Here is a 25,573-nt window from a genome sequence, read left to right as displayed (position 1 = left end):
TCACTAATAAAGTTAACCCCTTCCCTGCCAGTGTCATTTTTACAGTAACAGTGCATATGTATAGCACTGATTACTTTAGTAATGTCACTGGTACCCCCAAAAGTGTCAAAAATGTCAGTCAAGGGTCTGATCTGTCCGCCGCAATGTCGCAGTCCCGCAAAAAAAATCGCAGATCGCCGCCATTACTCGTTAAAAAAAAAACAACAAAAATGACAAAAATCTTTCCCTTAGTTAGTAAACGCAATAACTTTTGTGCAAACCAATCAAAATATGCTTATTGCGATTTTTTTTACCAAACATATGTAGCAGAAAACAAATTGGCCAAAAATTTTAAAAAATTTTGATTTTTACATTTTTGTTTTTGGGAATTTCATATAAAAAAATGTGAAAAATATTGTTATTTTTGCAAAATTGTCACTCTTTTTTTGTTTATTACGCATGATCAAAAAATCGCACAGGTAAAAAAAAAAAAAAGAAAGCTCTGTTTGTGGGAAAACAAGGACGTCAAATTCGTTTAGGTACAGCGTCGCACGACCGCGCAATTGTCCGTTAAAGTCACGCAGTGCCGAATCGCAAAATAGGGCCTGGTCAGGAAGGGGGTAAAATCTTCCGGGGCTTAAGTGGTTAAATAAGCCAACAGGTAGACAATTTTAGATAGCAATTTTAGGCCTAAATATGCTGGAGAGAAATTTTACAATTAGGGTTTTTTTTCTAAAAGGATGAAGATACTGTAGAAGATACAGCAGTGTAAAATTGTCCAGCAACTGGACAATTTTAAATATAAATTTTTGGCCCAAATTTACTGGGGCCAAAGGGAACAGGTAGAGAGATTTTACTACAAGAATTACGATATTGCAGAGAGAACAGCAGAGTTAAAATAGCCAGAAGCAGGACAGTTTTAAATAGCAATATCAGGCCCAAATGTACTAAAGACAAGATTACAGGTGGGGTTTTTACTACAAGAGTTACAAATCTGCAGAGAATACAGCAGGGTAAAATTGACAAGCCAGTTTTAGGGCTCATGCACACAGGTGATTAGAGCCATACACTGCTCACATTAGTGTATTTCTGAGGAAGGTACAGGTCAGGGTGTTTCTGCTCAGCTCCAGACAATGACAGGCTATAGGCTAACACTGTCTACAGTAATTCAAATGTAATCACACATGGACTGATTACCTGCCGTTAAGGGTGGATGTACGCCTCTGATGCAGACAGCCTATTATTGATTTGTACAGACTTAATACCACAGGTGAACGAAAACACCTGGCTGTACCCACCTCAGAAATATGCTGATCTGGGTAGTGTTTGGCACTCATTTTCCCTGTAGATAAGCCCTAAATCAAGGACAAAAGGTCTAACTGATATATACCTAATTTGTTTAACCAGTTCCGGACCGCCCGCCGCAGTATTACTCTACAAAAGAAAAAGTATACGTAAGTCACGCCCGCAAATGAAAACGGTGTTCCAACTATACATGTGAGGTATCACTATGATCGCCAGAGCGAGAGCAATAACTCCAGAGACGTTCCTAAAGAAGATATATAATATTTGGGGGTTCTAAGTCATTTTCTAGCAAAATGTATTACAAGTTAATACTGATTTTAACTTGTAAACAACATGTGTCAGATATAGGCTTGGTCCTTAAGTGGTAAAAATCATATGTCATATGGACCTGACAGCAGGGAACTTACACACACACACACTTCCTGTTGCTGCAGCCACAGGGATTGTGTGTATATCTCAGAAGCCAAACGCTGGCTGTCAGATGGAAGCAATCCGGCAGCTCTGCAGCTGCCTGATCGTTTCTACACAGCCCCGGTAATAGCTGCCATCCCCTGTGCGCATCCCCATTATGAGCTCGGGTTCAATGTGCCAATCAGCATGCCTAGGACTGACCACCAAAAAATCATCACAAAGGGGACCATGCGATGAAAAAAGTTAAGTAAATATTTTTTTTTTTAATTGTAAGAAATTAAAGTTCCATCCAAGCACTTAAAATGTCCCCCCCCCCCTAAAACATTTTCAAGCCCAACCCCCACATACACGCACCTATTACCGTAAATGCATGTGTCGGGGGCACCTACACATGAAAGCATTGATTGCTTTGCACATGTTACATATTGCAATGCACACCGGAGTGAGAGCAATAATTCTAGCCTCTGGGAAACTCTAAACTGATTACCTGTAGGGGCTTTTAAATGTTGCCCCTAGAAAATATATGGTATTTACATTTGTTGCTATTTCATGGATGCATGTAATTTTTAGGTTTAACATGTTGAGTATCTATTTACTCAGCGTAAGCTCACCTTTTGTGTGCCCTAAAATTACCATTAGTGTATTTTTACTGACATTTTTTGTTTCCTAAACCATTGCACTAATGTCGTGTAACTTTAAAAATTAGAACTATGACAAGTTTATTCTCTTGGGTGTCTGCTTTCAGAAAATATATAATGTATGGGGGTTTTATGCAATCTTCAGGCCTAAAATTATTTTTAAACATGTTTGCAAAATCGATTCTGGCAAGGAATGGGTTCAAGAGTCTACTTTTGTTAAACAGGGAGCCACGCTAATAAAAATTTGGCATGGTCCTGCTGGCTTGGCTGAATTTTAATCAATGTATGGCCAGCCTAAGATCAAGGGCCCTTACGGTGCAGTTTCACTACAGTGTTCCTTATTGTTGTCTGAGCCTTCCTGTCCCTAAGATGCTCACACCCCACATTTCTTGTATAGCCATCACAATGACAGGAAGTGAAGGAAAATCTTCATAATGGGCTTACAGACTGGGAAAAAAACAGACAAATTTTATCTCTTCCCCACTTGATCCAAAAAAATAAATAAATCTGGAGTTAGGTTTTAAAGGACAACTGTACCTTTGCTACAACATTTTATCAGTTCCTACCTCTCCCTGAGTGCAGACAGTCAGTTCAAATACTTACCTTCCTTTTCAGTCCAGTGATCTTTGTTGTGCAGCCCTACCCAGCAACACACAGAATTTCCAGGGAAAGCCCCCTTACAGTTCTGCCTTAGTGTGCCTACATGCTGCAGCCCCTTGGTGGTGTCCAGCTGTCCAGCAGTTTACAGCCTACCCATAGGAATGAATGAAGCCATGGTGTGCTTGCACTAAGTAAATGTTTTTGCTGAAAAGGCTGTGGGGCATAGGGAATGGGCATATGAAAAAAAGCAAATCAAGTTAGGTTTTTATGGGAATACTACAATTATTGAGGTCTATTCATATATATATATATATATATATATATATATATATATATAGGGATTCTTTGTCTGCAGTAAATGGTTTATGCATGACATTTTTTCTTTAGAATACTATAAATTAGAAATGAGGATGGCTACTATGCATGTAGAGTGGCTGGACCACACTGATATCTTATGCACTGTGTAATGCTTTATTTTGCATATGGGACCTATGTGACAAATCGCTGGTTTTATTCATGTACTCATCCTGTTAAACTGTTCGTACTGTCCTTCTCAGTTATTGTTTTCTCACATTATTACTGTAAATTAAGCTTCTTAGCTTGATGACCTTACTTTCTTGATTTGACATTTTCTTGTTGTAGCACTTGTAAATATGGTACTGTAAACCCATGCTTAACCAATTATCTTAAAAATTTAGCTGAAAAATAATCTTCACTTAATATAATATAAATCATTTTAGACGAGATCGTCCATTAGCTACATGGATTGGTTATTGTGGATTTTAGTATAGAACAATGGTATATGATGACTGCACAGTCAAAAAAAAAAAAAAACCCACTGCATTTTGTAAATGACCCCTAGGGCTTTGTTAACCAATGCAATTGCTCTTGCTATTATCCTCAATTTCTTGATTGATAAATTGGTACAGTGAGAGGCTTAAAAAATATTAATGCTTAAACAATAAATGGTTGATATATGTCGACAGAAAAATTCCAAAAAAATTTCAAATACAATTGCATTTTTGCCTTTATTCATTTTGGGTTTATTTCCTTTGCATTCACATTTGACTCATAGCTAGATTGGCCCATCATCAGGGTTTCCTACCAGTACACACCAACAGCCATGCTTTCAACACAGCTGCTGGTGTGAATGAGCCCCAAAACATATTATAAAACTTTGTAAGGTAGTCTCTCCCTGTGATACTTTTCCAGCTCTCTTTTCTTCACAATTGGTGAAAAGTCATCTCTCCTGTTTGTCTAATAAACGTTACTTGTACAACATATCTTAATACTTGTTCCCTATTAGGAATGAAACACAAATAGTTGTAGTTATTATTATTTTAGACACTCATTCTTACAGAATGCTAGATATCAGATATATATAATTAGTGTGTAACCACTACTTTTGATGTATATAACAATATTTTTTAGATTAGTATTTACACAGACAGAAGGCTGTCATCTGTTCTGGTTTGACAGCTCGTCAGAAGGAATGATACAGGCACATTGTGGAGCAATGTCATTTCACAGTGACAGATATGAATGTGGCATGTCTGTGATTCTTGCAATATTTGGCAAAATGAATGCTTTCATCAGTTCAGACAAAAACGGATTGGAAAATTTCTTGTTTACTTTAATGCATTGGTTTTCAAGCACACAGCTTAAAGGAAAAGTTTTGGGTTGTTAAAAAACTAACATACATACCCACCTCCATGCTGCAGCATTGGTAATATGCTGAAGTTGTCTTCCGCAGGGTCTAAACCTGAGAACTGAACGATCACATGACTGTTAATCGCTCAATTCTGAGTCAGCACTGTCAGTTGCCGCTCTCTGCTCTGCCCCTCCAGCGCTCACTGGAGTGCCGGCCTGGGAAGGGGCGAGAGCATCTGGTTCCGGCCCTCAGCCATGCACTGAGAGGATGTGCCAGCTGCAGATCAGGCATCTGGGTAGATGCTTCCAGAGCCTGGAGTGAGCTTTAGCTCGCGGTCGGCTTATTCTGGGTCACAGGAGAGTGCAAGTAAGTGCACTCCTGTGACTCAAGAGAAGTAGGGCAAAGGAAGCTTTGACTATACTCCTCTTTTAAAGCATGTCTCAGCAAAATAAAAAATATGCAGTACATCTCTGCAGTAGATGCACATTTCCCCAATGCTTCAAGTACAGGAAAATACCTAAAAATCTGCTACTGGTAAAATTGCAGATCCTCTTTTAATTATAAATATATATTTTATGTAATTGGTGGAAGGATAAGTTTGCAAATCAGAGAGTAGGCAGACAGCAAATTGTTTTATTTTATTTTGTCCTGCAGAGAATCATATAAATCACAAAGTGATCAGAAAGAACTTCATTAAAAGATTTGGGTGAATAAAATTTGTAAATCAGTGATTCTTACAGTACTTTTAACTATTAAACAATATTTAGTGAAACATTGTGGAGCATAACTACGGTTATGAGTAAGCGGCCGTGTGTGCCGTGAAACGCGTTAACCTTGGATTACCTGTTCCCTGCACTGTCTGTCTACTTATGATTTTGAAGAATAAAGAGATCTTATTGCTTTCATTCACCTGAGTGCGGTTCCACTACTTCTCTTGCGAGCATAACTTTAAACCAATGCATTAAAACAATCCAATGTTGGGATTTTTTTTTTTTAATGGTAGGTTAATTCGGCTTAGAAAATTGGGTTTAGAAATGGATCATGGTGTTTTATTAAAATTATTTTTAAAGTTAATTTCTTCCACTTTAACTGCCATGTTGACAACTGTTAGACTAGGTAGGGTGTTTGTTGTTTGAACAAAGGTTCATGAAAGATTTGTTTTAAAGTAAACCTGTCAGTAAGAAAATGTATGTCTAATTAGCATTAATATTTAATAGATGGCCTAAAAATATTTGCTTCTACAGCAGTGGGCCCTAATGTTGTCACACTTTGTTCCATAGAAGATTGCATTGGATAGGGATGCAAAACTGACAAATCCAAGCATTACTCCAAGAGGCAGAGGCATGATGGGATTTTAGTTCTGCATCAGGTGAAGGGGCAGAGTTGCCTATCCTTTTAATCAGTATCATTTATTCATAAGGAGAACAGCAAATGTGTTCTTCATAGGAACCAAGGTAGCTTATACCTCATCAGAATTGTAAAGTTATTTCCAAATTAGTTTTTTTTTTTTGTTTTTTTAAATATGTACTTCTGTAATGCAGTGCTACAAAAACTAACTGATGACATGTACAAAAAGGTTAAACTTGGTGTACATCCTTCATTAATACAGGAGGCATTGCCATTGCTCATAGCTACAGAGCTAGACTGGACTGTCAGACTGACAACCCTGCCAATTACACAACTCCATTGTCAGCTTGTCAATTTGACACAGGGTTCCCGTTAATCGCTGGTAGAGGCAGGAGAGGCTTCCACCCTGGTGCACATCCTCTTTCCTCAGCACCCCAATAGAAGCTTATGTTGCCCCTATCTCAACCTGACCCTGTCTGGACACATCTTTTTTCTTTATAAAAATCTGGAGCACAACAAGGAACTCCTGGCATGTACTAAATGTGAAATGCTTTGGCAAACTCCCATTTCATTTTATGTCACACCTTTCATTAAGTCACTGCATATTGCATTGTGGGTTATGGAGGCGAGGCAAATTGGTTTACATATAGTATTTTGCCTTGACTCCTAGGATTTTAGGGCACACATGTATATTTTTCTTTGAATGTAAGGAAGGTGCTGGATGTACTTATGGATGGTGCCTGATAATAATCAATCATGTTTATTAGACCACTATTTCTTACTGACAAATTTGCTTTACATTTAAATATTTCTCTTTAAAACAACAACAGTAATGCCAGTTTTGTCTTTTTTTTTTAGAAAACCATTTAATAAAGGAGCATTGTTGTTTTCATTACTTTTACACAGTTATAATGTATTTCAAAAAATGTAATTTGTGCACCCCTGCCTATTGTTAGTCTTGTTAAAATTCTTAAATAAATGTTGTACAAATAAACTTATCTTACAGGAAATGTAGTTCCCAGTGTGTTTTCTTTGTATGAATGTGCAGTACTGAAAGTCTATCACTTAGAGAAGAGCTAAAATAAAAACCCAATTTATTTTTCTTTTTTTTTTTTTAAACCGAGCCCCCCGGTGCAGTGCACAAAACATAACACCAAAAGTGAACCAAAAAAGGTGTATGTGAATACACAAAAAGTGCATCATATGGTCCCCTCCCAAGTGGGAAGGACCCTTCCCAAACCCCTCAGGGTTCAAGAATCCTGACAGGGGCAAGGCACACTGATGTCCACCTAGCCAAAAAGCCCAACTGATCCCTCTCATGATGATCAGCTAAAGCCAATCACTAAGAACTAGGTGAGGGGCTCTGCCAAAGAGAGACCCCCCTAAATCAGGAACCTGAGGGCCACACATTCTCCTCCTAGACTTCAGGGTAGGCCAGAAGACCCCCACCCTACTGTCTATTATTCCGAGCATCCTCTGGCCTCTTCTCTGAAGAGGTGGTTAACAATCCGGGCTCTCTGCCTTCCCAGCCCCTGGCCAGACCAGGTAGCACCACTTGAATAATAGGAACCCTCCACCCCAGAGAGATACTCCTGACACCCACCTGAACCAGTGGGCACTTAATTTGGTTTCTTTACCACAAGGAGGGCCCTAAGAACCATCATCATACCAGCAGGAATACTATAGAGCTGACAATCCCAGCCAAAAGGCTAGAATGATGGCTGAGCACCCCTACTGGACACTGATAAGAAGAGATACTACACATCCTAAAAACCCCAGTGTTACATAGCAAACATTGGGCATAGCTTTATCTTTCAATGAACTTATAGTGACCCTGTCACCAGCTTAAAAGGATCGCAGGCATAAATACAGAAAAAATCGAGTAAAAATAATTGACATGCAGTTTTTTAAATTTACTTGCAATGTGCCTTTGAACTTCCTAAACAATTTGATTACCCCAGGTGAATCAATTTGCCAGCACATCTGCCTCCCTCCTGGCATGTCATCTGCCTCTCCTCTTCTGCAAGAGTCTAATTACTCTGTGTGCTTTCTTAACTCCTCCACCCTCCCCTCCCCTCCCTACACAATCTTTAATTTAGTAGTGGGGGAAGAGTGAAGAGGAATACTACAGTATGTCACTTGAGTGACAGCTCTGAATGTGCTGAGGCTGCTAAGAAAAAGACGGCATCCAGCAGCAAACCTTGGGTTTTGGTTGTCTACACAAGGAATGATTTTACCATGGAAAAAAAAAAAAACTGTATTTTTGTTGAAAGAACTGGTCTGGTGAAAGGGCCTCTGTGGTATACTGAGCTGGAAAATCTAGTTGGTGGGATAACAAAATTATTGCAAAATAGTAAAAAGTATATAGTTAATGTACAGTGCAGCTGTAAAGTATATCTAAACATAAAACGTTTTTCTTAGTTTTAGATAGAAAGGGGAAAGGGTAAAACCCATGTTTTATTTTTATACAGAGAACACTGAACCACAAGCTGGTGAAGGCCTCTTGGTAAATTATCTCATACCAACTTTAGAAATATAAGGACTATTTGGATATCATATGTATAATGGATATAATTTTATTCAATGAATGCAAAAAATAGTTTTTCTATCAGCAATAATTCTTAAAGAAATAAAAGACATAGGTTTGTAAAAAAGATATTTCATGAAGACAGCCATTGTCTGAAAATACAGCAATAAATTCATTTTGACACATCTAATGAGACAAAAAATGCATTATATTTAATGCATTGTGAACTCATGAATCTCCAGGGAATTGAAAACTCCATAGAATATATACAGCTTTCCACTGAGATGAACACCAAAACACACAAATAAATTACAAACATTGCATAAAAATATAACTTCACAGTTTCTGATTGTTGCTAAAGTTAATTTGGTTTATATTCCAAAGCTTCAATAAAAATTGAAATGATCATGTCCTCTTTTGATGTGGAATCTTCACACACAGTATTTCCAAAAACAAGCTGGCAGAAAAAAGAAAAAAAATGAAGGAATTAATAAACTACTGCACAATACAAAGCAAATATTTGAACCATGAAAATATAAATGCATATGTTCCTATGGCGGTCTAGCCTAAAAATATGTTTAGGTGTAGTAAAGATCAATGTGGTAATGCTAGGCTACCTAAAGGATATGTTCACCTTAAAAAAAAGAAAAAAAATACTAAATGCACAAATTTTTTGCAGGGAATTTCACGGGAGCTTGCAAAGCATTGCACCCGCATGTGCATACTGATCAGCATGCTCGCTGTCCATTGAGAACTACAAGCCGTCTGCTTAGGTGGAAGACAGGACTTGTAGTTTTCTCATTTACAGATTCTTGTTAATGAATGACGCAGCTGTGCAAGCGGCGCCCCGCACAGCCGCACTGTTTTTAAAAAGTGACAACGGGTACTGGGGGAGGATCCCTGCCTGCTATCACAGGGGGGGTGGGATCAGGCCCCTAAATATGGGTGTAACATGTAACATGCTCTAAAAAGGTGAACTTACACTTTAAAACTGTCTCAGAAATAGCCAGAATCACACTAAAATGCAATGAGAGGCAAAATAAATGAATTTGTATTCACTTTGATTGCTTAATCATGCACAAGGAAACTAAAAAACAGGACTGCTGACTGCATGTGGCTGGATGATTGAAGTAGCCACAGCTGGTTATTTACTGAAGCTAGAGAGTGCAAAATCTAGTACAACTCTACATAGAAACCAATCAGCTTCCAGGTTTTATTGCCAAAGCTTAATTGATCAAGTTGAAACTAGAAGCTGATTGGCTACCATGTACAGCTGCACCAGATTCTGAGTGCACCAGTTTTTCCCACACAGTGTCCTCTTACTATGCTAAGTGAACAGTCCCTTCCACAAGATGTAGAGGGTCAGACATGTTACAATGTTTAATTTTTTTCCCCTTGCACATGGTTGGGTATTTAAAGCAGCCATTGTTTCACCTTTATTTAAAGTGTATTTCCACTTTTGCTACCAAATTGGGATAACACCTACATCAGCTTCCAGTTTTCTTTGTCAAAGCTTACAGTTCCTTGCTTTAAACTTCTGCAAAACTTTATCCCTGACCTGTCTGGTATATTCCTTGGCCTTCATGATGCTGTTTGTTCACTAAGGTTCTCTAACAAACCTCTGAAGGCTTCACAGAAAGGCTGTATTTATACTAGGATTTAATTACACACAGGTGGACTCTATTTACTAATTAGGTGACTTCTGAAGGAAGGCAATTGGTTCCACTAGATTTTAGTTAGGGGTGTCAGAGTAAAGGGGGCTGAATACAAATGCATGTCACACTTTTCAGATATTTATTTTTCAAACATTTTGAAAACCATTCATCATTTTCCCTTCACTTCACAATTATGTGCCACTTTGTGTTGGTCTATCACATAAAATCCCAATAAAATATATTTACATTTTTGGTTGTAACATGACAAATTGTGAAAAATTTAAAAATTTCAAGGGGTATGAATACTTTATCAAGGCACTGTAACTGAACAACCTGAAGTTAGAAGCTGGTTGGCTACCATACATAGCCAGTTTTTGCACTATCCAGTTTTAGTAAATCAACCCGTCTGCCCTAACAAAGGGTTAAAGGGTGTGTAGGCTGGGCTTCATTGCATGTCAATGAGGACAGACTTGGGACAAGCTCTCTCTAACATAGTTCAAAAAACCTTTTAGTCAGCCATAACACCTCTTTCTAAGAAACATGTAAAGGTAAGAAATATTTTGGAAAAAACATTTTTAGGTTTATCACTGTAAAAATGCAAAATACACTTTTAGTTAACATTCTCTACTTTTTCAGTAAATCATTCCTAATTACTTTAGTAATCGGTAATATGACTTACCTCGTTTGTTGTGGTGTGATGGTGACAGCCTATCCATGGTGTAGCTCATATCTCCACTTTTATCATCTAGAAGTTGTTCTTTAAGTTTTTCCAGCTGGGTCAAGAAAACATTGCTTCAGCTTTATTTGTGTTTGTTATATCTGTTTTTTGTAATTTTAGTTATTTTTAATTAAAAAAAAAAAAAGTTTATTTTCACATCCAGTCATGAATTACTGTATTCTTATTGAAGACAGGAAACCAATTTCAAGGTTATTGCCTCTATTTTTGTGGCAACGTAGGGAGAAAACATACCTAGCACCTTATAATAAAGACAAAATTCACTGCAGCCATTTGTTAAAAATAAATTATTTAAATAGATGTACATCCTTTATGTATATAAAAGTACCCATATTGTGAGAATTGTGTAGGGTGCCATTTCTAGCATATTCTTCTGAAAATTAAGTTGTCTGGCTGTCATGCTAATCCAGTAGATTTAATACTTTCTGAAATGATGACCTGTAACAAGTTGGGACTTAATTTTGATGTCTCTTAGTTTTCTCTTAGAAATTTCTCTTAGTACAGGTTTGTTTTAAAGCAACATTTTCATACCTGAATGGAAGTGTAGGAAATCAGACTAATGTAATAGAGAAATCACTACTTTTTAAAAACAAAAGTTTAATTTGGCACCTTCTGTAGGTCTATAGACAGCAAAGAAATCTAACTGAAACCTCCTAACTGGAAACTACACTAACAAACTTTTTACAGTAATCAGCAGCAAAACAGCTGTGGTTTTGATACTTTTTTAAATATTCAAAACAGTAGCAGATGCTATATATTCGAAACTGTTCAGCACTATTTAAAAAGACTATGCCCATAGTAAATCCGTAGTAGCATTAGCGTGGACCCTAAGAGAAAAGCAGAAATGTGGTATTTGTCTAACTAGTAAGCTGCTGCATGTCCTGGCACCAGTTACTTGAAATATATATATATATATATATATATATATATATATATATATATATATATATATATATATATATATATATATAGTGGGGATCGAAGGTTTGGGCACCACAGGTAAAATTTTGTATTAATGTGATTAAAGAAGCCAAGGAAAGATAGAAAAATCTCCAAAAGGCATCAAATTACAGATTAGACATTCTTATAAAATGTCAACAAAGTTAGATTTTATTTCCATCATTGACACTTTCAAAATTAGAGAAAACAAAAAAAAGGCGTCTGCAAAAGTTTGGGCACAGAATTTATAGCATGCACAGCCCCCTTTGCAAGGCTGAGACCTGCCAGTGTCATGGATTGTTCTCAATCATCGTCTGGGAAGACCAGGTGATGTCAATCTCAAAGGTTTTAAATGCCCAGACTCATCTGACCTTGCCCCAACAATCAGCACCATGGGATCTTCTAAGCAGTTGTCTAGAAAACTGAAACTGGAAATAATTGACGCTCACAAAGCTGGAGAAGGCTATAAGAAGATATCAAAGCGTTTTCAGATTTTAATATCCTCTGTTCGGAATGTAATTAAGAAACGGCAGTCATCAGGAACAGTGGAAGTTAAATCAAAATCTGGAAGACCAAGAAAAATATCAGACAGAACAGCTCGCAGGATTGTGAGAAAAACAATTCAAAGCCCACGTTTGACTGCACAATCCCTCCAGAAAGATCTGGAAGACACTGGAGTTGTGGTACACTATTTCACTATAAAGAGATACTTGTACAAATATGGTCTTCATGGAAGAGTCATCAGAAGAAAACCTCTTCTACGTCCTCACCACAAAAATCAGCGTTTGAACTTTGCAAATGAACATATAGACACGCCTGATGCATTTTGGAAACAAGTTCTGTGGACCGATGAGGTTAAAAATGAACTTTTTGGCCGGAATGAGCAAAGGTACGTTTGGAGAAGAAGGGGCACAGAATTTAATGAAAAGAACCTCTGTCCAACTGGTAAGCATGGGGATGGATCAATCATGCTTTGGGGTTGTATTGCAGCCAGTGGCACAGGGAACATCTCACTAGTAGAAGGAAAAATGGATTCAATAAAATTCCAGCAAATTTTGGATGGTAACTTGATGCCATCTGTGAAAAAGCTGAAGTTAAAGAGAGGATGGCTTCTACAAATGGATAATGATCCTAAACACACCTCGAAATCCACGGGGAGGATTACATCAAGAGGCGTAAACTGAAGGTTTTGCCATGGCCTTCACAATCTCCTGACCTCAACATAATTGAAAATCTATGGAGAGACCTTAAAAGAGCAGTGCGTGACAGACAGCCCAGAAATCTCAAAGAACTGGAAGACTTTTGTAAGGAAGAAAGGGCAAAGATATCTCAAACAAGAATTGAAAGACTCTTGGCTGGCTACAAAAAGCGTTTACAAGCTGTGATACTTGCCAAAGGGGGCAGTACAAGATATTAACTCTGCAGGGTGCCCAAACTTTTGCAGACGCCATTTTTTTGTTTTCTGTTATTTTGAAAGTGTAAATGATGGAAATAAAATCTAACTTTTGTTGACATATTATAAGAATGTCTAATCTGTAATTTGATGCCTTTTTCCATCTTTCCTTGGCTTCTTTATGCACATTAATTCAAATTTTTACCTGGGGTGCCAAAACTTTCGATCCCCACTGTGTGTATATATATATATATATATATATATATATATATATATTCAGTGTACACATGTATGGAATAACAGAGACCTTAAAAAATGAGATCACACACCTGTTCCAGTTGTTCTAGCTTGCTCTCCAACTCCATCTCTGTAAAGTTACAGTAATAGTTGTGAGATATAATAGACATTGGCTTAAAGTTGTCTTAGCATAAAAAACAAACAAAAAACAGGTATACTCCCTACCTCCCCATTTTGCTTTTACCTACTCATCACCTCGATGGCTTCACCTAGCCTATTATGACCTATAACAGGTGTATTTGTTTGTTTCTGTTAAGTAATGAGTTGTATGCAGTGAAACGTATTAACTGATATAATGATATGATGCCCTGTAAATGTAACTGATATCTGTCTGTACTCTCACCCATCGTCGTTATTGCTTCTCATTTGGTTGTTCTTTCTCTTCTTTTTGTTTTTGTATCGCTTTAAATGCATCAATAAAGAAAAAGAGAAAGGCTTCTTTCACACGGCCGCTCCAGATTTCTTCTCCGCTCTGGTGCTTTTTTTTTTTTTTTTTCACGGAGCGGATGACATTTGTGTCATCCGCTCCGTGTGTCCTCATATCATCCCATCCCTTTGCGGATGATATGCGGACCTAATGTAAGTCTATGGCATTGCGGATGTCAGCGGATGACACCGCTGACATCCGATTTTGCATCCTTTCCATTTTTTGAACGGATGAAAAAACAGGGTTCTGTTCCATTCCAAAAAACGGAACAGAACTGAAAGGAGGCAAATCGGATGTCAGCGGATGGTATTCCGCTGACATCCGCAATGCCATTCACTTACATTATGTCCGCAAATCATCCGCAAAAAAATAGGATGATTTGCGGACAAGCGGAGCGGCCGTGTGAAAGGACCCAAACTAAAAAAAAAAAAAAACAGGTGCAATGAAATTCTAAACAACACACTTTATGAATTCCATGGACTATGTGTATTGTTTCTGGGAGGAACTTTTCTAGTAGATTCTGCACAATCCAAAACACATAATAGGTCATTCCCCCCCAATGTCCTTTTCATGAAATAGACTAAAGTGAATAGTTCCTTGTAACATTATTTCACCATGAAATATTTTGAAAGTCAGTAAATATATGAATAAATCAAACTAATATACATAAATAAATATAATATGGATTGCTTACAGCTTACTGCCTATTTAACCATTTGCCTACAGTGCACTTTCACCCCCTTCCTACCCAGGCCAATTTTCAGCTTTCAGCAATTGCGCGGTCATGCTACACTGTACCCATATTACATTTTTATCATTTTTTTCACACAAATAAAGCTTTCTTTTGGTGACATTTAATCACCTCTGGGTTTTTTATTTCTTACAAAAAAAAAAAAAGAAAAGAGACAGAAAATTTTGAAAAAAAAAAAAAGTTTTTCTTATTTTCTGTGAGTAAATTTTGAAAATAAATAATTTTTCTCCTTCATGATGTGCGCTGATGATGCGGCACTAATGGGCACTGACAGGCTGCACTGATGGGCACTGATGAGGTGGCCCTTATGGGCACTGATGAGGAGGTACTAATATGCCACACTGATGGGCACTGATAGGTGGCAGTGATAGGCGGCACTGATGAGCACTGATAGGCGGCACTGATGAGCAATGATATGCAGCACTGATGGGCACTGAGAGGTGGCACTGATGGGCACTGAGAGGTGGCACTGGTGGGCACTGACTGGCGGCTCTGATGGACACTGACAGGTGGCACTGATGTGCACTGACAGGTGGCACTGATGAGCACTGATGGGCGGCACTGATGGGCAGCACCATCAGTGCCCACAATCAGTGCCGATAGTGCTGCCAGTCAGTGCCCATCAGTGCCTAGATGAGCAGGCAATGATGGACACTGACTGGCAGCACTATGGGCACTGATTGTGGGCACTGATGGTGGGCACTGTGGGCACTGATGGTGGGCAGTAATTGGCACTTTATTTACATTTTGTGTAATTAGGGCACTGATGATCAGTGCCCTGATTACTTGTACTTGTCTCCCCTATAAGGAGGAGCTGCTGATCGTCTCTTCTCGCCTCACACACTGACAGTGTGAGGCGAGGAGAGCCGAATAATGGCGCTTCCTCATTTACATGTGACCGACTGTGATTGGACATGGGTAAAGAGTTATGTCATTGACTCTTTACCGAGATCGGGGGTCACGCCGTGTCCTAGCAACACGGTGCGGTCACGATCGCTGCTCCGCGTGCCCACGGGGGCATGCGAGAGAGGCTGTTCTGGTGCGGCGTCATATGACAGCGTCCCAGAACAATAGCTACACCGCTCCGCCGTCATTTGACGGCGGGCGGGTAGCAAGTGGTTAAAAAACACATCCAGTTTTATACAAATCAGTCCAACATCAATAATGATTTTTCAATGAAGCTGCAATGTATACACCTAAAATTGAGTAATTTGATGTGCAGAATGAGACTGCAGGTAACACTAGTGGGGGTAAGTGGACAAAGACCAAACTGAGTCACTTGACAAATTGGGGGAGATTTACTAAAACTGGAGCACTCTGAATCTGGTGCAGCTGTGCATGGTAGCAGATCATCTTGTTCAATTAAAGTGTTACTAAACCCAGGACCCTGCATTCACTATATCTGGTCCGACACAATACACAGAACATGAAAATGCACTAGTAAATATAAACTAAATACCTTTTTTCATCAGCAGTTAGCGCAATCTTGTGACTTCTATCAGTGCCTTGTTAAAGCTTGTAGGAGGAGATTTCATACTTCTCTGGCTGTCCTATGAGGCTGCAAGACCCCTGACCCTCTGTCTGGACAATGCTGATTGGCCCTGTGCTGATCACATGCACTCTCCCAAGAAAAAAAAACTCTTTAGCAATACACACCAAACTGAGCATGTGCAGCTTGTCCCCAATGCTCTTTTCTATCAGGAGATGGTTTGGGGACTGTAGAGGAAGACGTGGATCAGAAAAGACAGGATCAAACAGCCTTTTTATACAATGCAGAGGATTACCCCTTAGGTTCAACAGTGAAAATAACAAGCATGCATATATAGACTGATTTTACTGTTGTGGGTTTAGTAAAACTTTAAGCTTTGACAAAAAAAATAACTATAATCTAATTGATTACTTTGCACAGCTGCAACAGATTTTTTGTGCACCAATTTAATACATTTCCCAAATTAGGTCAAAATAAGCAGAAAACCCATTTTCCCCACTCGTTCACTAGGCTGTAAAAGAAAAATCCTTTATAAGCCACATCTCCAGCACATTCAATTTACATGGGCCACATTACTAGGGTGGCATTTTCAGGTATCTTACATACTAATTTGAAAATGTATTTATAATGCTGTTACTGTTGGTAATGTCACTGTGTAGGCCCTGTTATTTAAACGTTATTTAAGACACTTACCAAAATGTGAAGGTCTTCTCAGTGGAAGGTGTTTGTTGAGGAGAAGTGTCAATAGCATATCCTGGTGATTTATATCTTCTTTCTCTGGAAACAGTTCATTATCTATAAACATACAAAAGTACAGTATATTGGAAAAGATTTTATTGACATATAGTTAACCACTTGGTGACCGCTCTATAGCAGTCATTTATTAGCAATATGCTAATAAAAAGTATTTATTTACATATAATAAATCCATTCACATTTCAGAAGTAAAAAATCAGCATTTCACAATACAATCCTCTGCATACACCGCTCCACCTAGACCCCAGCGTGATTATGTTACTGCCCACCTCACGCGTAGCGCCCATCGGGCTTTCTCAAAGGTCCAGGCTCCAGATAATAAATAAATACTTTTTATTAGCTATTTGCACTCTGGTTCTTTGCTTTTGCCTCCTATATAATTGACACCATGCTGAGAGCTGCTGATAGCCACAGATTTGGAGTGTACAGCCAGTCGGAGCGATGCCCCTTTAACACTACAAAACGTATATTTATATTTTATATTTTATTTTATATTATTTTAATTAGTGAGGTTCATTCAAGCAGGTAAGGAGACACCCATGGGTGGGGTGAAGGGCATTGAATCATGTATTGATGGACTGTATATATATTTAAAAGAAAAGATGGACTCATATTAATTTATTATATATAGATGGTTTTTACACTGTTTTCAGATACTTATTTATGCACTAGAATTCGAATGCACTTTATTGAAGGAGAGTGCTGCACTTTTTTGTGACTATATATATTTATTGCATTTTGTACAGGTGGTTAGATGCATAGTGGTGCTAGCTGCTTCCTATAGTATACAGAGTTGGTGGTTATTACACAGGGATAGTGCGGAAAGTTTTTTCACATACATATAGTTATGTGATTTAGCATTTCTGCCTCTAGGGGGCTCGTGCGTACCACTGGTTTGCGGGTGACAGGCACTCAATGTCCTCTGGCACCCGCCGATCGTCGGTAAAGAACACAGAATGGTGATCTGCCTATGTAAACAAGGCAGACTGCAGTTCTCACAGGGGGAACGGAATAGATTCTGTGTTCCTGCAAAGCAGAGACTTAAATCCATTTCTTCCCCTAGTAAAAACAGCACACAGTGTACACCAAAACATTGGCTAGGCATACATTTAACCCTTTGATCGCCCTAGATGTTTAACCCCTTCCCAGCCAGTTTTGTGTCATTAGTACAGTGACAGTGCATACTTTTACCACTGATCACTGTATTAGGTCCACTGGTTCCCAAAAAGTGTCAGTTAGTGTCCGATTGTCCACGGCAATATTGCAGTCCCGCTATAAGTCACTGATTGCCGTCATTACTAGTAAAATAAATAAATAAAAATTCTACTATATATACAGTATATCCCATAGTTTGTAGATGCTATAACATTTGCGTAAACCAATCAATAAATGCTTTTTGGGATTATTTATCAAAACATGTAGCAGAATATATATTGGACTAAATTTAAGAAGAAATTTTAATTTTTCTATTTTCTTTTTATTGGATATTATAGCAGTAAGTAAAAATAATGTGTTTTTTTTTTTAATTTGTTTTTTGTTTATGTCTGTCTTTTTTGTTTATAGCACAAAAAAAGAAAAAATCCAGTGGTGATTAACCACTTTACCACCGGAGGATTTTGCTGTCTTCCGTCCAGGCCACTTTTTGCGATTCGGCGCTGTGCGACTTCAACTGACAATTGCGCGGTCGTGCGACGCCGTACCCAAACGAAATTTACATCCTTTTTTTCCCACAAACAGAGCTTTCTTTTGGTGGTATTTGATCACCTGTGCGATTTTTACTTTTTGCGCTATAAACAAAAAAAGAGCGTTTATTTTGAAAAAATAACAATATTTTTAACATTTTTTTATATGAAATTCCCCCCAAAAAAGATGTAAAAACCATTTTTTTTAAAAATTTTTGGCCAATTTGTTTTCTGCTACCTATGTTTGGTAAAAAAAATCGCAATAAGCGTATTTTGATTGGTTTGCGCAAAAGTTATTGCGTTTACTAACAAAGGGAAAGATTTCTGTCATTTTTGGTGTTTTTTTTTTAACACGTAATGGCGGCGATCTGCAATTTTTTTTGCGGGACTGCGACATTGCGGTGGACAGATCGGACCCTTGACTGACATTTTTGGGGGTACCAGTGACATTACTGCAGTAATCAGTGCTATATATATGCACTGTTACTGTAAAAATGACACTGGCAGGGAAGGGGTTAATTTTATTGGAGAGGGAGGGGTTAATGTATGCCTGGTGCTTACTGACGTGTAGGGGGGGAGGTGACTGAGTGAGTCATGGACAGATCGGATGTCCAGCTATGCTGAACAGTCCGATCTGTCACTCCCTGTCACTATGGAGATCCGCCCGCTTGTGTTTACACAGGAGGGCGGATCTCCACACTAGATCCCCGGCGATCGGGGCAGAGCAGCGGCGATCGCCGCTGCTCCTCCCCTGGCCCGACTCCCGCTGTGAATGAAAACAGCGGGAGCGAGCCTCCGGCGGCGCGCAAGCGCCGCCCAGAAGGGGGAGTGTCTGACGACGTAGTACTACGTCGTCAGACGATAACGAGCCACTCTGCCGCAGTAATATTACTGTGGGTGGAGGTAAAGTGGTTAAATACCACCAAAAGAAAGTTCTATTTGTGGGGAAAAAATTACATACATTTTATTTGGGTACAAGGTTGCATGACCACACATTTGTCAGTTAAAATAACGTAGTGCCGTATAAAAAGTGGCCTGGTCAATCTTCTGGAGGTCAAGTGGTTAAAAAAAAAATGGTTATCTTTGTGAGATACAGTAAGGAGGTACACAGACTAAGGTGGTACACAATTCAAGAAGGAAGTGAAGTAAAAATATCAATAGGTAGGAAGGGAGATACTCAAAATTTAAGTAAGTAAAAAGGTAGATACTCACCATTTGGATGGTTAAGTTTCTTCATTTACAGTCCATATCTAGTAATTTATTTGTCTATTTATATAATTTTAGAGCTCATGCATTAGGCAAAGAGAATGCCTTAATTCTTAGCAGTCCGAGCTGGGATCACTTTACCTTAGCAGAGTATGGTTTCTGCTTGGTAGCTATGGGTCACTACACATTGCACATCCTATAGCTCTGTGTACCTCCTTCCTGAAAACAATGTTAGTATTGATTATGGTATGTTAACTTTATACAGATGTAAAATTGTTTCATTTAATAAAGACACACTGCAGTGAAAATATTTATTTTGATTTTACACAGTATAATACATGCCCTGTGGTTTTCCAGCTGAACTTTGCCTTTTTTACTATATAGGAATACAAATATTCAGTCCTTTGTAATTTTCATAAAAAAAATCTTGGGGTTCTCTACTCAATGAAAAATATTCAATACTAGAAGTAGATAGTCAAAGAACAGTGCTCACACCACTACTATCTACTACAATATGAGTGCTTTGCAAAGGGTATAGAGATCACAAAGCCTGTGCATATACATGTACATTTGTTTAAGGCTAATTTAGGAAAGAGCTATTGACTAATTAAACTGCAAGCTCTTCTTGGAAAAGGACTGATTTCAATGATAAATCATTCCTTATAAATGTCTTTACTAAACATTGCTTTCATAGAAAAAAAGCCAATAAAATTGCTACTACTATCATTACAACTAATAATAACAGCAACAACAAAGATGACTATTTATTTCTCATTGGATACTCTCCTGAATAGCAGAACTGCTGTTAAATTGCTGCATGCAGGATAACATTTTCAAATCCAAATTTACCATGTATCCCACGTGTATACAATTTGCGAGGAGATCGCCAATGTGCAGAAACCTCCCCCACTTAACAACCCATATCCACAGGTACAATCATTACTTCCCTCGTTCCACCCTGTTAGTATTAATGAAGTTGCTGAACTTTTATCTAACACCTATCTAACCATCTGCCCCCTGGATCCTGCTCCCTCGCACATGCTACGTTCACGTTCATCTTTAACCTCTCCCTCTCTTCTGGCATCTTTTCTAATTCTCTAAAACACGTGATAGTCACTCCCATCATTAAAAAGCCCTCGCTGGACCCCACTAATCTTCACAATCTATCCCCTCTCCTTACTCCCCTTATCCTCCAAACTCCTTGAAAGATTGGTCTACAACCGACTGAGCGACCTTCTGATTAAGAACAAACTTCTTGATCCTGATCCCTTCAGTCCGGATTTCGCCCTCAACATTCCACTGAAACTGCACTCCTTAAACTCACAAACGACCTACTAACCACAAACACCAATGGACACTATTCTGTACTACTACTCCTTGACCTTTCTGCTGCCTTTGATACAGTGGACCACCCCCTACTTCTCAAAAATCTCCACACCCTTGGTCTCCGTGACTGTACTCTTCACTGGTTCTCATCCTACCTATACCAACGCACCTTCAGTGCTACTTACAACTTTACTACCTCATCTCCTATTCCTTTCTCTGTCGGGGTCCCCCAAGGTTCTGTTCTTGGACCGCTCCTTTTCTCAATCTACACCTCCTCCTCCCTGGGTTAGCTGATTGCCTCCCATGGCTTTCAATATCATCTCCACGCTGATGACACTTAAATCTATCTCTCCACCCCTCAGTTCACTCCATCAGTCTCCTCACACATCACTAGCTTAATAAGAGACATATCAGCCTGGATGTCACATCACTTCCTCAAAATAAACCTATCCAAAACCAAGCTGATGATATTTCCTCCCCCACGTTCCTCTTCCCCTGATTTCTCTGTCAAAATCAACGGCGCAACTATCAACGCATCCTCCCATGCCAAGGTCCTAGGTGTAATCCTGGACTCTGAACTATCTTCTCGGCCACACATTCAGTGACTGTCCAAAGCTTGCCACCTCAACCGCTGCAACATCTCCAAGATATGCCCCTTCCTAACCAATGACACCAAAAAGCTTCTAATCCACTCCCTGGTCATATCTTGTCTCGATTACTGCAACTCCCTTCTCATTGGCTTACTTTTAAAAAGCCTATCCACCTTTCAGTCCATCATGAACGTTGTTGTCAGACTCATCTACCTGCAAACCGCTCTGTGTCTGCTACCCCTCTTTGCCAATCCCTCCATTGGCTGCCACTCAACCAACAAATTAAAATCAAGTTACTAACCATAACTTACAAAGCCATTCATAACTTGGCGCCCAGCTGCATCACTAACCTGGTCTCAAAATACCAACCAACTCGTTCTCTTCATTCCTACCAGGACCTCCAGCTCTCTAGCTCCCTTGTAACCTCTTCCCATGCTCGCCTCCAGGACTTCTCCCGAGCCTCTCCCATTACCCCTATCTGTCCGACTATCTCCTACTTTGTCCACTTTCAGATGATCCCTGAAAACACATCTCTTCAGAGAAACCTATCTGGCAACCACCTTACAATTGTACTTTTATTTTCTCCATCAGCCTATTCTCCACAGTTATTACCACTTGTATCTCTTGACCCTCCCTCTTAGATTGTAAGCTCTAATGAGCAGGGCCCTTTGGTCCCTACTGTATTAAAGTGTATTGTATTTGTACTGTCTAAGTTGAAAAGCACTGCATAAACTGTCAGCACTATATAAATCCTATATAATAGTAAAAATAACAACTACAGGGTATTAAACTGATACTAAAGCCTAATTTTTTCCCCTTAAAAATAGCAAACATGTTACACTTACCTGCTCTGTGCAGTGGTTTTGCACAGAGCAGCCCAGATCCTCCTCTTCTTGGGTCCCTCTTTGGCTCTCCTGGCCCCTCTTTCCTGTTGAGTGCCCCCACAGCAAGCAGCTTGCTATGGGGGCACCCGAGTCGAGCCGCAGCTCCCTTTGTCCATGCAGACATGGAGCTGTGGCCCAGCCCTGCCCCCTTTCTCTCCTCATTGGCTCACTGACTTTGATTGACAGCAGTGGGTGCCAATGGCGCCGCACAGCTGTCTCAGCCAATGAGGAGGGGAGTCCAAGACAGCCGAGTCTCTCATGCAATATTGCTGGTAAGTATTAGGGGGGGCTGAGGGGGCTTCTGCACACACAAGTCTTTTTATCTTAATGGATAGAATGCATTAAGATAAAAAAAAAAACTTCTGCCTTTACAACCACTTTAAGTATTTGTGTATGATAGACATCAGTGTGTGGTTGTATATGGAGCACGTTCAAAACAGAGACCAATCACTAGTGGTGTACCACAAGGCTTTGTACTAAGTCTTGTTCTATTTAGTTTGTTGGGTAATATAACTAAAGGTTTGGTGGGTACCGTATGTGTTATTCTGGATCATACAAAGACAGGTAATAGGGTGATATCCTTGGAGGTGTCTGTACCATAGGACAAGATTTGGCAATGCTGGAAGATTGGTCAAAGCAGTGAAAACTGCAGTTCAGTGTTTCTAATTGTAAAATAATGCATCTAGGGAAAAATAATCCATTGATGTAGTACAGTATTGGCGGTACAGTGTTGACCATAATTAAAGAGGAAAAAAATTGGGGGTACTTATTTTAGATGATTGAAAAATGAACAAACAGTGAAGTTGATTTATTAAAACTGGAGTGCAAAATCTGATGCAGCTCTACATAGAAACCAATCAGCTTCCAGGTTTTTTTGTCAAAGCTGAAGTTAGAAGCTGATTGGCTATCATGCACAGCCGCACCAGATTTGGACCTCTCCAGTTTTAGTAAATTAACCCAAGTGTGTCCATGCAGTGGGAAAAGTAGAGGGGGTTACCAGCAGGTGAAAGAAGGTCCTGAATTCCTCTTTATGGAGCTTTAGTTAGACCTAATTTAGAATACTGTGTCTAGTTCTGGACACCTCACTTACAGAAAGATATTGATAAAACAGAACAAGTCCAGAGACGGATAACTAAAATGGTGCAAGGTCTGAGGGATAAAACATATCAGGAGAGACTTCAGGAACCTAATGTACAGTCTGGAGGAAAGAAAAGAAAGGGGGGAAAGAATATCTATAAATACATTAGGGTGTGAATAAGGTCTAGAAGGGCAGTATTTGCAATACAAAACTAAGAACAAGAACATGCAGACATAAACTAACAGAAGGAAAGTTCAAAACTAATCTTAGAATTTTTTTTATCAAAAGAATAGTTGATGCATGGAATAGGGGTCCGGCAGAGGTAATGAGTCAGACTTATAAAAGTAAGTGGATTAAACATGCCTGGGACAAACATAGATCTATACTCAGACAAAAAAGTAAAAAAATATATATATCATTAAAAATTAAAATAACTAATAAAAAAGGGGCAGATTCAATAGACCATTTGGTCTCTTTTCTGTCATCACTCATCTATTTTTCTATATTACTGAAATCTTTAAAAATTTACTATTATTATTATTTTTTATTTTTTGCAGAATGCAGTAGAATGCACCTGGTTACTTAACTCTAGGCTAAAAGAGTATTCAATTGTATCAACTGTGGAAGGAATAGCTATATTTTACATTATTATTACGACATGTGAACATGTGGTTCTTTTACACAGTGCTCATCTTTAATGTGAGCCCACAGACCTCAGATATTTCATTTCTGCTTTAATATGTTTTGTAGCCCTCTGGCTTAATTATACACCTTACAGACTGAATATCATGGCTTATATATGCTGCGGAAATGCTAATGTCTGGAAATGAGCCTGGTTAAAAATTACTACAAGACTAACCTAAAGTGGGTCATGTTTTCAAAAGAGAGTACTTTCTTGAAAGATTGAAAAATAGATACCTGGAATACACTAACCTAAAATAATATGTATTGGACTGAGACTTAAGAAAAATTTTGTTTTAAATTATATTTTCCCAAATAAATATTAGAAAAATGCATTTCCAGCAATGAAGAAAAAAATGCAGTAAATTAAATGTTTTATAATATATATGTCATAAAAATGTTCCTGAGTGCTAAAGTTTCCCCAGAGATTGTGACCAGTACATTAGAGTTAAATAAGTAGTGATGATATATCCACTTGCTTTTATCTTAAGTGCAAGTATCCTGATACAAACATACAGTATAAGAACTGATCTTGTGCTGTTTTGATGTAAGCAGAGTAAATTCTGATTGGTTTCCATGGTACACTGTATTTAAACAATGGTATTTAACAATTCTTAACTGAATAAGCTCTAGTCATATTGCTCTTTAAAACTTATGTAAAAATCATTTTTGCTACATTAGTTTACACTTGTACACATATACATGCATTTAAAATAACATTAGGATTCCCCATGTATGACACACAAATGATGCACAATATTAAACAGTGTTGTATATCTGCTTACCTTGCAATATATAAGGCTTCCCTTGAGTTGAATGAGTAGAAATCATGAACAAGAAAGTTAATGTCCCAAGGCACAGATGAACGGAAGTGGATTTATCCATCATATTGCTCCTTAGGTTGATGGAACTGTGCCGAGGACCTGGTATTTGAATGTGTTTCTCCCTGGTTAGGCTGACTTTTAAATAGTCCCCAGACATGTCATTGTGTCATATTCCAAAAACTTCCAATGAAAATCAGTCATCCTGTCAATGGATACAATTCTTGGAAAACTGACAAATGAACTGCTTGAATTTCTTGACGTCAAACCTAGATCAATCCATCCTCAACATGACCAATAAAATGAGTGCTGGAATACACATTCTAAATACAAAGAAGGTCTGGTGGCAGGCTCATGGTAATTTATTGTTGCATTTCCATGCTCTTATTTTAATTATGCTGAGA

General features: G+C 38.6%; 1 protein-coding gene across 1 annotated transcript; it reads right to left on the bottom strand.

Moving 5' to 3' along the window:
* Positions 1 to 8,579: 8,579 nt before the first annotated feature.
* UTS2B (urotensin 2B) lies at positions 8,580 to 25,329 on the bottom strand (the record flags this gene model as incomplete). The annotated part of the gene is made up of 5 exons (XM_082248841.1): positions 8,580 to 8,915; positions 10,793 to 10,886; positions 13,511 to 13,548; positions 16,839 to 16,940; positions 25,134 to 25,329. The coding sequence occupies 5 exons, from the start codon at positions 25,327 to 25,329 to the stop codon at positions 8,890 to 8,892; spliced, it is 456 nt and encodes a 151-aa protein (XP_082104967.1). The 3' UTR covers positions 8,580 to 8,889.
* Positions 25,330 to 25,573: the final 244 nt, after the last annotated feature.

This window comes from Pelophylax lessonae (assembly GCF_965119305.1).
Source record: "Pelophylax lessonae genome assembly, chromosome: 3".
Lineage (NCBI taxonomy): Eukaryota > Metazoa > Chordata > Amphibia > Anura > Ranidae > Pelophylax > Pelophylax lessonae.
The sequence above is the reverse complement of the archived record's forward strand: the minus strand, read 5'-3'. Positions and strand labels throughout refer to the sequence as shown.